Source organism: Schistocerca piceifrons, chromosome 1, assembly GCF_021461385.2.
Source record: "Schistocerca piceifrons isolate TAMUIC-IGC-003096 chromosome 1, iqSchPice1.1, whole genome shotgun sequence".
Classification (NCBI taxonomy): domain Eukaryota; kingdom Metazoa; phylum Arthropoda; class Insecta; order Orthoptera; family Acrididae; genus Schistocerca; species Schistocerca piceifrons.
In genome coordinates, this window is record NC_060138.1 from 495439452 (window position 1) to 495451975 (window position 12524).

Consider the following 12524-nt stretch of genomic DNA (forward strand, 5'->3'; position numbering starts at 1 on the left):
CTACTTTTCCTTCTCTTTCTTTTCCTACTGTTCGAATTCCAGTCCCCCATGGCTATTAAATATTCGTCTCCCTTCACTATCTGAATAATTTCTTTTATCTCACCATACATTTCTTCAATCTCTTCGTCATCTGCGGAACTAGTTGGCATATAAACTTGTACTACTGTGGTAGGAGTGGGCCTTGTGCCTATCATGGCTGCAATAATGTGTTCACCATGCTGTTCATAGTAGCTTTCCCATGCTCCTATTTTTTTATTCATTATAAAATCTACTCCTCCATTACTCCTATTTGATTTTATATTTACAATCCTGTATTCACCTGACCAGAAGTCTTGTTCCTCCTGTCATCGAACTTCACAAATTCCCATTATATCTAACTTTAACCTATCCACTTCCCGTTTTAAATTTTCTAACCTACCTACCCGATTTAGCAATCTGACATTCCAAACTTCGATCTATAGAAAGCCAGTTTTCTTTCTCCTGATAATGGCGTCGTCCTGAGTAGTCCCCACCCAGATATCCAAATGGGGGACTATTTTACCTCCAGTATATTTTACCCAAGAGGATGCCATCATCATTTAACCATATAGTAAAGTTGCATGCCCTCGGGAAAAATTACTGCTGTAGTTTCCCCTTGCTTTCAGCCATTCGCAGTACCATCACAGCAAGGCCGTTTTGGTTAAAGGCCAGATCAGTCAATCATCCACACTGTTTCCCTGCAAAATCTAAAAAGGCTGCAGCCCCTCTTCATGAACCACATATTTGTCTGGCCTCTCAACAGATACCCTTCCATTGTGGTTGCACGTACGGTACGCCTATCTGTATCACTGAGGCACGCAAGCCTTCCCACCAATGGCAAGGTCCATGGCTCAAAGGAGGGGGGGGGGGGGGGACGACATGAGATGTATAGCCCTATAGTTTTGTGTGTCTTTTCAATGACCTATCTGGAAATTGGAAATAATGCACTCTTTCTTCCAGTCATTAGAAACACTTCTTTTCTCCTGGTCTAAGGCACGTGACTGCTAGAAGACGAGCAAGATCTTTTGTGTACTCTGTCTAGAAGATATCTGGTATCTCATCAGGTTCAGTACCCTTTCATCTACTGTGCAATTTCAGTTGCTTTTCTATACGGTGCTCAGTTATTTCGATATTGTGTCATTTTGACATATGTGACTGTTGAAAGGAGGAACAACAGTATGACACTCCTCGGAGAAACAAGTTTTGCAAAAAGATTTAGTGTTTTTGAAATCCCCCCCCCCCCTCTCTCTCTCTCTCTCTCTCTCTCTGTCTCTGTGTGTGTGTGTGTGTGTGTGTGTGTGTGTGTGTGTGTGTCTGTGTGTGTGTGATGCCAGTATGGTCACTATGTGTCAGGACATATGGCTTTGCTCCCTTTTCTGATGTAACGTAAGAATAAAACTCCTTACGATTTTCTACTTTGTTTAGTTTTTGTTTGGCTGTGAGACTTTGGTTACATTTGAATTCGAGTTGTGGCTTTCTTTCATAGTAGCTTTCTAACACTGATGTTGAACTATGATGGGTCGTTCCCATCCCTCACAACTTTGCTTGGCACATATCTATTGAAAGCATGTTGTACAATACTCTTCATTTTTGTCCATTAGTGCTTAACATTGTCATTGCTGAGGATGTAATTTTCACGTTGACCGCTCAGGTAATGTGAAATCTGTTCCTTGTCACTCTTGCTGAGTGGAAATATCTTCCTACATTTCTTCAAACAGTGAAAACCCCACGTTGGAATATCAGGATAGATTGCTAATCACCGTATAGATTACCCTTTGAGTAGTAGACAGGCACAATGAAATGATAGTTACGCATTTAGTTTTTGACCAAAGCGACTGTCAACATAGAGTGGAAATCTGGAGTGGTGCAGGGAAGGGGGATGGAAAGTAGAATACAGGTGGGGGGAGGGGGGGTGGAGAAGAGTGACTGTCACATTGAGTGACAGTCAGGTGTGGGACAGAGGAGAGGGAGAGTTTGTAGGGTGCAGCACTGTTTGGCATAGTTTGCAGGGACTAGATAGAGACACGAGAAGACTGCCTGGTGCAGTAGTATTTGGAGGCTGTGGGGACGTTGGGAGAAGGGGGGGGGGGGGAGTGGAAAAGGAGAAGAGCAGGGAAGGGCAAGACAGGCGGTTGCATTGGCATTGGCAGAGGGTGAGGGAGCTTGAATAGGGAGGAGGTGATTGGACAGACGGGACAGAAAATGTTGGGTGTAGGGTGTGTGGACAACAGGTTACCACAGAGTGAGGCTGGGATAATTTTGTAAGTGGAGAATGTGTTTTAAGGATAACTCATATCTGCGCAGTTCAGAAAGGCTGCTGGTGGAAGGGGGCATCCAAGTGGCCCAGATTGTGAAACAGCCATTGAATTCAAGCATGTTATATTCAGCTGTATGTTGTGCCACAGGGTGGTCAACCATGCTCTTGGCCAAAGTTTGCCAGTGGATGTTCATCCTGGTAGACAGCTGGTTGGTCATCTTACCAATATACAAATCTGTGCAGTGATTGCAGCAGAGCTGAAGGTCTTACCAAGGCCTTCAAAGACAGGCACTATTGCCAGACCTAGTCTGTCAACTTTTCCCCAGACACTCACTGTCCTCCAATCTCCCCTAAGATCTAGCTACAAAGGAGTGCCCCTTTCACCCCCGTACCAATCTGGACTGGAATAGTTGAACTACAACCTTCGTCAGACCTTTGGTTACCAGTCAGCATGCTCTGAAATGAGGGTCAGTCTACCCAAGATCATTCCCATCCCTCCTAAAGTGGTTTTCCATCAATCACCAACCTCCACATTACCTTAGTCTATCCCTATGCCACTCCTAATCCCAGTCCCCCATCCTCCACCTCAGGTATCATATCCCTGTGAAAGAGCCAGGCATAAGACCTGCCCAATCCATCCACTTCCTATTCCAGTGCTGTCACAGGCACATCCTACCCCATCAGTGGCCGGGACACCTGAGAAAGCAGCTGCATCATATAATAGCAATCCTTGCACAGCGTTTTACATTGGTGTGATAACCAACCAGCATTCCAGCTGGATGAATGGACGCTTGCCAATTGTGGCCAAGAACATGGTTGATCACCCTGTGGCACAATATGGAGCAGAACATAACATGCTTGATTTCACTGGCCATCTGGCTCCTCTCTCTCCGTCACCACCAGCTTTTTTGAACTGCTTAGATGGAAGTTGGCCCTCTGCCAATGCAACTGCCTGTGGTTCCCCTTCCCCGCTCCTTTCCTTTTCTGCCTCCTCCCAGCTCCCTGCCTCACAGCCTCCCAGCACTGCACCTGACAGTCTTCTCATGCCTCCATCTAGTCCCTGTATGATCCATCACTCTTCTCTCCACCCCCACCTGTATCCTGCTATCCTTGCCCCTTCTCTGCCCCACTTCACATTGCCACTCAGGGTGACAGTTGCATTCTGGTCCGAGCTGCCAGAGATGCTGGTCATGTGTGCTTGCTTATGTGATAGTGTGTATGCAACTCAACTCATAATCTTTGTGGTGTGTACCAGTAGCAATCTATCCTTTTGCCTTCTTTCTTTATATTCCTATTTACGGCTGTATTCTGTGATACTATAATGGCCTTACGATCAGGGATTCCCTGGTTTATGCTAACGGAGCTGAGAAGTTCAGGGTTGTTGGACACTGGTAGATGTAATGTTATTTTCACGAGTTGTTTCTCTAAGTAGCTGCTCAGATTTTCAGGTAAGGCATTTAGAACAGTTGAAGCCATGACTTCCATAACAGCGCAAGTCCACCAACTTGACTTCTGAGAAAATCAGTTATTTGACACATCTGAAACTATTTAGTTTATTATATGGATTTTTTGTGTGCAGCTAACTATTATGCTTATGTTTAACCTTGCTTTATATTGTTAAAAATTGTATTTGCCATTTTGGAAGTCACTGTATTCTAAATTGTGCAATTTCACAATAAGAGACCCCAAAGCAAGTTAGCAAGATAGAAACAGTATTTATTTTGACTTGGATATGTCTTTAGTAGTGTGACTAATACATTTGCACTTTTAATCCGTCTCTCAGACTTCACCTTCTGAATCTGAATGTTTCTCCTTTTGCAATCCATATTTCTGCATCGGTTCTTCAAAGTATCAGTGATGATGGTGCTTAATGGATGCCATGTTTCGCAGTGCCCTTTATCTTTGGAGCTTTTGTTGGTATATCATCATCATAATGTTTTTTAAGAAACCAATTAAGAATACATTTCTGTTGGATCTCAAATGGATGATCACTAACCAGACTACTTGCAATAGTGTTTACAGTCACACTGCTCTCATGGCACTCAGTGATTCCGTATGTTGTCACTTTCAGCTTCCCTTGATTGTCAGAGTAACAGGTTCTATCAAACTGGAGAAGAAGCTTTTGTAATCTCTGGTCATGTATTGCTCAGTGTCAATGATGCTGATATTAGTATTTGCACTTTCCTGGATTATTGTAACCCTCTGATTTGGTGTGTAGACATTGCCTTGTTTTCAATTCGTCAGCTTTATACAGTTGAAGTCACAGTTACAAGGGAGGTACGAATGGCCTTTTGTTCGACACTAGTTCATGGAACTGTAGTTTTCACTTCTGTAAGCACACCTCTGCCACCAATGTTCAATCTCTCTCTGCAGTATACGAGGGATATCCCGTAAGTATATAGTGCAAATGTGTGGCATCACTGTAATCGGAGTAAATAAGTTCAAAAGCCCGCAGCATAAATTACCAAAATATACAGGCAGATTGTGACCACATACAATTGTGGCTCTCTACTATCAATTAAAACATTCAGTGTAAGGTTGCCGATGCTACAAGATGGATCCTCCCCCACCCTCCCTGCTCACAAGAACTCAGTTCATGCGACTTTGACCTCATTCCACAACTGAGGAAATGGTTGCATGGGAAGTGCTTTGAAACAGGGCGAATGTCCTCATGGTGTGTTGGTGACAGGTGACACACATTGATGGCAACACCAATGGCATTCAGCACCTTCCCCCTTATTGGCATTGCTGTGTTTATGCATGGGGAGACTACTTTCAAGCACAGTAGTTGATTTTGATTCATTTTTGTTCCATTTGTACCTGTGCACAATAAATTTACACAGAGTCCAAGTGTGTGTGTGTGTGTGTGTGTGTGTGTGTGTGTATTTTCAACCCTTACCATGACCTCCTGTACTGGAATTCAATTTTTTGTTGGCATGCAGATGCACCCTGCCGTAGCGGTGCAGTGCAAGTTGCGGAATTTTTATGTTGTCACATTATCCCAAGATATACCATAGTTGCCATGACTTACGGAATTCCTCTCGGACATTCCAATGGAAATAAAGAATTTCATTGCTTTCAACATATTGTTTCAGGCAGCTTTCTGTCCATAGTACTCTGTAGACAGTTCCATAGAGGCTCCTGCTGTTAACTAATACTAAATTAACATTTTATTCCTTTAATCTGCCATGACAAGTGTGCTCTAATTAATGGGAATAATATTCTTCCCTGTCTGAAATCTTAAGGTGTCTTATCAGGTCTTCTATATCCTAAAAAACCAACTATTCACTCAGTAGCAGAGTTCGAGAAATCTTTTTCCAAGGTTGTCACAAAGTCATATGAACCTTTGGTCTAAGCTTTCCACCCCGTTCCAAACCAGAGGACCGCACATTCGATTCTAGGAATGATGCAGCACTGTGAACGAGGCTACCTATCTTCACCAAAGTAGCCAGTCACCTGTAGGAACCGAGAATGGCCTCTGAACCCAGGTGCCAGATGTAATTCGTGCTGATATGAGCCACAGTTTTACTAGTGAGCTCAGTCACTGCCGGAAGAGCCTCTACTGTAACACAGAAGTGACCTTGTATATAAGTTAGTACAATCCTTCAAACATATATGACCAAGTTTCATGAAACAACTTTTGTAATTAGGAGCTGATAGAGGTCCACAAAATTTGAGACATCTAAACAGAAAACTGGAATTGTATTTCATGTAACATATATATTCTATGACGACACATTTCATAAACATTGTGTATGGAGGTTGAATTAAATCAGTAACATAACATTGTAATAGAAGTAATCATCTTGTGGTGTTGCGATTCTTCTTATGCACATGCTTGCTATGAAAACAGACATGTTTCACCACTTTTTGTGCTATTTTCAGTGGGTTATTTTATTTTCTTACTCTAAAATTGTTGTTACGTATTAACATTTAGAGAAATTTTTGTACAAAATATTTACAATTGTGAATGAATAATTGTTATGAAATATTATACATCATTTGTTTACAGTTCACAGTTGAGATATGTATTAACGACCTGATGCACTGTATGTTGTTTATTACATCATGTCTAAAGTTCTAGTTATAACTTAATTGGCAAAAGCGTGGACGTATGCATTAGTTTATATAACCTACATGAAGGTACTGGGTATTTATATTGGTAGCTTAGTCTGCTACACAACTTACAACTTGTCATCTGCAAATAGCAAAACATAATTTTTATTTTTCTGTTTATTATGCATTTACGAATGGAAATGAGTACATACACACTTTTTTGTGTGTAACTGACGGCTTTGATGCTGTATTGTTTTCTCATATGTTTCGGCGTGGTGAATCGCTGATTTCTGTGACTTATGGTCGTTCAACAATGCAATTTCTACGAATTTTCAAACGTGGGACGAATTTTTGCTGCTATTACGTGTTGTGGTAGCTGTTTAGTATTAATTTGTTTTGTGGCATGTTTGTCTGTGTGAGACACTCAAGTTTGAAATGTATTTGGCATTTGTGTTGTTTGATGTGTGTGTGTGTGTGTGTGTGTGTGTGTGTGTGTGTGTGTGTGTTTCAGAACTGGGGCACAGAGAGAGAGAGAGAGAAAGAGAGGATGGGTGGCTTCTTTTATTTTTTTATGGGTAGTTTTGGTATAGGTGTTATTTGTGTAGTTCTTCAATTGTGACAAACAGGGATTTATTGCACAGTGATGTGTATTCATTAGTTTTCTTCTATCATTAACCTTTGGTATAAGCTGCTACTACTGTAAGTCAGTTTCAGTGTTTGTTGGGTGGTGCTTGTGTGCTATCAGGTGATCTGCGAATGTTGAGTGTGAGCATTGCTTTTCAGTGCTCTGAGATTTTCTGTATACCGGGTTCTGAAATTCCTGCATGTTTGGCGCACATATACAGATTGACAGCAGTTGCAAGTAAGGTGGTATATACCAGCTGGCTCTATTTGTCAGTGTTGGTGGTATTTCTTCCAAGTTTGCTTTGTATTGTGCTGTTGGTTCTCTATGCTATGTCGAGTCCTTGTTTCTATAGTATATTACCCACCCTGTGTGTGACTTTGCTGTAGTAAGTCATTATGTGCCATTTGTTGCTTACTGTCTGCTGATTTGTTGTTGTTGTGTTGTGTTTGTTTTTCTTTTTGGATTTCATGGCTGTGTGTTGCTTGTTTTTGTATTTTGTGGTTTATTTTATCTACTCTCTTTGCATCATATCCATTCTCCTGTGCAATTTGTTTTATTGTGCTCAGTTCTTGTGTATAATCATGTTTGTTCATGGGTGTTTTGTGCAGATTGTGTAGTAAGTATCTGAAGCTAGCCTCTTTGTGAGTTATGGAGTGATTGGGTTGGTTGTGAATAATGGTGCTGGTGGTCATAGATTTACTGTAGATTGTGAATTCATGTTTGTAGTTTCTCTTGTGTATGGTGAGATCTAAGAAATTAAGTTTTCTGTCTGTTTGTGTTTCAGTGGTGAACTGTCTTTCTGGGTGGATGGAGTTTATGTTGTCATGAAGTTCTTTTATGTGAGGTTGTGGTTCATGTGTTAAGCAAATTATATCATCTACTTATCTGTAGCAATATCTTATTTTGTACTGTTAAGTATTACTATTTTGCCAAAAGATATGTTTTTCTATCTGATTGAGGAAAATGTCAGCTAGGAGGCCACTGGGGATCCCATGGGTAGTCCATCTTGTTGAGAGTAAAATTTGTTGTTGAATGTGAAGTTGTTTTGCTCTGCGATGAGCTTGAATATGGCTGATATTTCTTGTGTGTTTGTTGTGGGTATGTATCCTTGTAATTGGAGGTTTCTTTCCATGATGTTGATTGTTTCATCTGTTGGGATGTATGATAAACCACACAAGCACCCCCCAGTCCCATCACCCAATCACCAATACAACAAACACCCCTTTCACAAAAGATTGATTAATCTAACAGGCATTACATTATCTGAACAACAAAGCAGCCTACTTGAATAGGGTCCCAAACACAACATAAACACAATGGTGTCCCACAAGACAATAGAAAATATCATAACAGACACTGAACACATCATAACGCAACAAGAAAAACTAAACACACCTGAATTCAATGCCAATATACCAAGAGAAGTAGTAGCTGAGGAGGAACTGTAAACAAATGATCTATATAATTTCACAATTGTAGATATTTTGTACCAAGCGTTTCTCTAAATGTTAATATGTAACAAAAAAGAAAATGAAATAACCCACTGAAGATAGCACAAAAAGTGCTGAAACATGTCTGGGTAAAACGAAACTGATGATCGGCAGTGATGTCATGTTCGAAAACAAAATATATTTATTTGCTGAAATTACCGTTATTTGCTTATAAATGGTTGCAGTTTCATGAAGAGACTTGTGTTAAAATCCTTATGTAGATTAGGGAGTGGTATTTTATTGGGAATATTAATGCAAGAATGTAATTTTTTTAATAATTTGATATAACTATAAAGTGATTCAGTGATTCTGTGGAAAGGTAAATTGTGAATTATCTCCATTCCATTTCTTTTTCTAAAAGCTGTTTCTACAGATATTGTATTTGAAAATGAATTATAATTCTTTGTTCTGTTTAAAATGAGAGTAGAAGAACTGTGTGTGATTGGAAAGACAAGTGTGTAGTGTGTGGACTGTTACTTTGCATTTGTAGATGATCAGTTTCGATCTTGTGCAGAGATCATCATCAGATCTATTTTCCTTGACGGTAGTAGGAATCCCTGTCACGAAACAGGCCCATCCGTGCTGGCATTGATAACACAGCCGCAGTGTTCTCAACATTAGTGTGGATGGGTCTGCTCCACATAAGGAATTCCTAGTATCACCAAGGAATGTAGATCTGATGATGATATTTACAGTAAAATCCAAACCCGTCATCTACAAATAAAAAGCAATAACTTACACATGAATGCAACTGTGTTTGCTGAATAATTATAATACTCATTTACTGCTGATAGCAACATTGTGATTGCTATACTCCATCGTGACCAGCTTTTTTTTTCTGTTTTCCAGATTCTTCTGAATTATCACATAAACAGTTAGTCAACAATCAGGAGTGTGGTGAAAACAGTGTCATGTCTCCACCTCTAACTACACCTGCCAGATCAGCAAGTACAACAAACACTCCAGGTACAGAATCTTTAGAATAAATAGTGTTTAAAATGCAGGCACGTATTGCATAAAATAAGTATCATCTTCATTTATAAGTTGAAACATATAGTGAAGCTGATTTCATTCTAGTCTCTGTTTAGTGCAGTTAGGGCAAACAGCAGTCTCTCTCTTTTCTCTGATTTGGAGATCTTCTCTAAATGAGAGTGCCGGATGGACTGAGCCACAGAAATATACAGCTGCAGGGGGTGTTTAATAAGTAAATGCGGGTTCTATTGTGGAATATTGTGGAATATTCCCATGGTGAGCCTCTATAGTTTCATGAAGATCTGATAGGTAGTGGCGCTATACATAGCCCCCAAAATGGCATCTGTAACGGAGGTGTGTTCGAAGCAGAGAGCTATCGCTGAGTTTCTTTTGGCGGAAAATCAGAGCATCACAGATATTCGTAGGCACTTGCAAAATGTCTGTGGAGACTTGGCAGTGGACAGAAGCACGGTGAATCATTGGGTGAGGCATCTTGTCGTCATTGCGATGAGGTCACGTATACCTATCTGATCTTCCGCGTGCCGGCCACTTGCAGACAGCTGTGACTCCCACAATATTGGAACGTACGGACACGGACACTACCATTCGCAGTGATCGATAGATCACAAATAAATATCTTGCTGCTCAATTGGGCATCTCTGTTGGTAATACTGACACACTCGTCCAACAGTTGGAGTACTGCTGGGTTCCTCACTGCCTAATGGAAGACCATAATAACAACAACGAAAGACCATCTGTGCAAAATTGCCTGCACATTAAGAGGCTACTCATGACATTTTTTTGTCTAATATTGTCAAAGGCAATGAAACATCAGTTCATCAGTTCAAACCAGAAACATGGAGTGGCGCCCTCAGAAGAAAAATTTCAAAGCCGCATCCTAGCCAATAAAGTCATGCCGCTGGTCTTCTGGGATTCTGAAGGGACTATTCTGTTTGATGTCCTCCCTCATGGTGTAATGATCACCTCTGAAGTTTATTGTGCTATTTTCAGGAAATTAAAGAAATGACTTCAGGATGTTCATTGGTACCAAAATGCAAACAAATTTCTGCTTCTCCGTGACAATGCGAGGCCTCGTACACTCTGCGCATCCAAGAGTAGCTCACAGATCTCTGTTGGACTGTTCTTCTTCGTCCACCCTATAGCCTGCATCTTGCATGTTCCAACTTCCATCTGTTTGGCCCAATGGAGGATGCGCTCTACGGGAAGCAATACGTGGATGACGGGGAGGTTATTGGTGCAGCACGACGTTGACTGCAATCTCGGACAGTAGACTGGTACCTCCCAGTAAGGTGGCTTATAAGGCCACCACATTGACTGGAGACTAACTTGAAAAATAGGGATCTGCATTTTTTATTGAGTGCCCCTTTTGGAAGTAACAATTGTGCGATATCCAATTCACTATTTTCTTTTGTGATGTCCAGAAAACTAGTTAACAGTAGTCAGCTGGATAATACATTTCTTGACTTTTAGATCTCTGATTCCATTCTGTGCAATCTTTCGATATGTATGTCTTACATTTATGGAGTATCTAATCAGATAATCATATGAATTGAAAGTCTTTTACAAAAATCTGAGTGCTAAAAAAAAAAGAAAAAAATCAATTTAATACAAATATCTTCACTAGTAATAGTAACAGATGTGCATACATAAATGAATTTTACGATGTTTGACAAATTAGGAAAATGAACAAAACATTATCAAAGCCTTGACAGTATGGTCAAGAGCTGCAATTGGTTTTATGCAAATAGTAACTGAAAAATTGCAAGACTCATCTAGAAACTTAATTTAGAACTACAGTGAAAATTTGACAGGGGTTTAAGGGAAGAGTGGTGGAACTATAAACTACTTGTTGATGGATAGTACTTGTACTATAGTTTCCTTCTGATAAGCTACATCAAGGATATTATTTGTTTTGCTCATTGCACAGTTGAAATGGTTCTTTGTAACTAGATGTTGCTTGACATGTAACACATGAGATACCTACAAAGAGCACAACTCATTCTGCCTTTACTGTTGATCTATAGAGGCTACCAAGGAGCCTACACTCTGATTTCACAACCTGAAAACTGTGTACTGTGAAACACATGTGCTTGTCTCGAGTTAAATCTGTTGGATCTTTATCCGATTTCTATTGATATTAACAATAATACAAAGAACAATAATACAAAATCTAACAAACAAATATCTCTCTTTCCTAGTGTTCGTCCCATCATATGAGGTTCAAAGTAGGGCACACCCTCTGCCTGAAAACCACACTTAGGCTATATGGTGTATCAGGGTGGCAGTTGTTCATCTGCCGTACAGATTTGATCCAGTTCTGGCCCACCTCACTGTCTCTAGAACTTCACACCTGCTAACTGTCGTGTCCCCAAAACAAATTGTGGCATCAGATAATCTTATAGTTTTGAATCCAACAAACATTGCTTTCGGCAGGCATTCCCATATCAAATGTTTGGAAAATTCATTCACATTTTGCATCTTCTCGTGTAAGCACTGTCATTTAGATCAGTTATTTCGGATTAATTGCTTCTAGCATTGCAACTGGTTGGGAGTGATGGTGAACATAAACTTCACCAGTTGCAAGTGCTTTCCTGTATCGACATCATGAATCTACATTATTGTCACAAAGTCCGAGCTGTGGATTGTCATCTGTAGAAGCATTATGGAAGAAGATAGCCTAAACTACTATCCTCGTGGCTTCTGTATCACATTTATTCCTTTTCATGACTGAACCATAATATAACTGCTGCTTCCTCACCTCTTCCTGAGTGAGACTGCCATCACTGAACTTTTACCCTTCATATTCTTTATAAGTTTATGTAAATGACTTTCCAGTCTCTTTTGCACATGTGCAATAGTCTCTGGCTTTTAAATTTTTAGTGCATTTTTATTAGACATATTTTCGAACACATTTGGAAACCATTTCAAGTCTCCTCCTCCAAGGTCCTTTACATAACGTTATAACATAATTCTGTAAATTTCCTGTACTTTACGTCAATGGTACTGCCATAGAACAGTAGTGCTGCTGACAAGATGATTCTGTTATTTATATATATTTGGCGATGCTGGTGCTGATTTTGCATTT

General features: G+C 40.2%; 1 protein-coding gene across 1 annotated transcript in view; it reads left to right on the forward strand.

Annotated features, from left to right (window-relative positions):
- The window catches only part of LOC124795922 (DDB1- and CUL4-associated factor 1-like), a 252209-nt gene that overhangs the window by 118694 nt on the left and 120991 nt on the right, over nucleotides 1-12524 (forward strand). The window contains exon 8 of the mRNA XM_047260006.1: nucleotides 9296-9412. Coding sequence (XP_047115962.1) covers nucleotides 9296-9412 — 117 coding nt within the window. The remainder of the gene's footprint in view (nucleotides 1-9295; nucleotides 9413-12524) is intronic.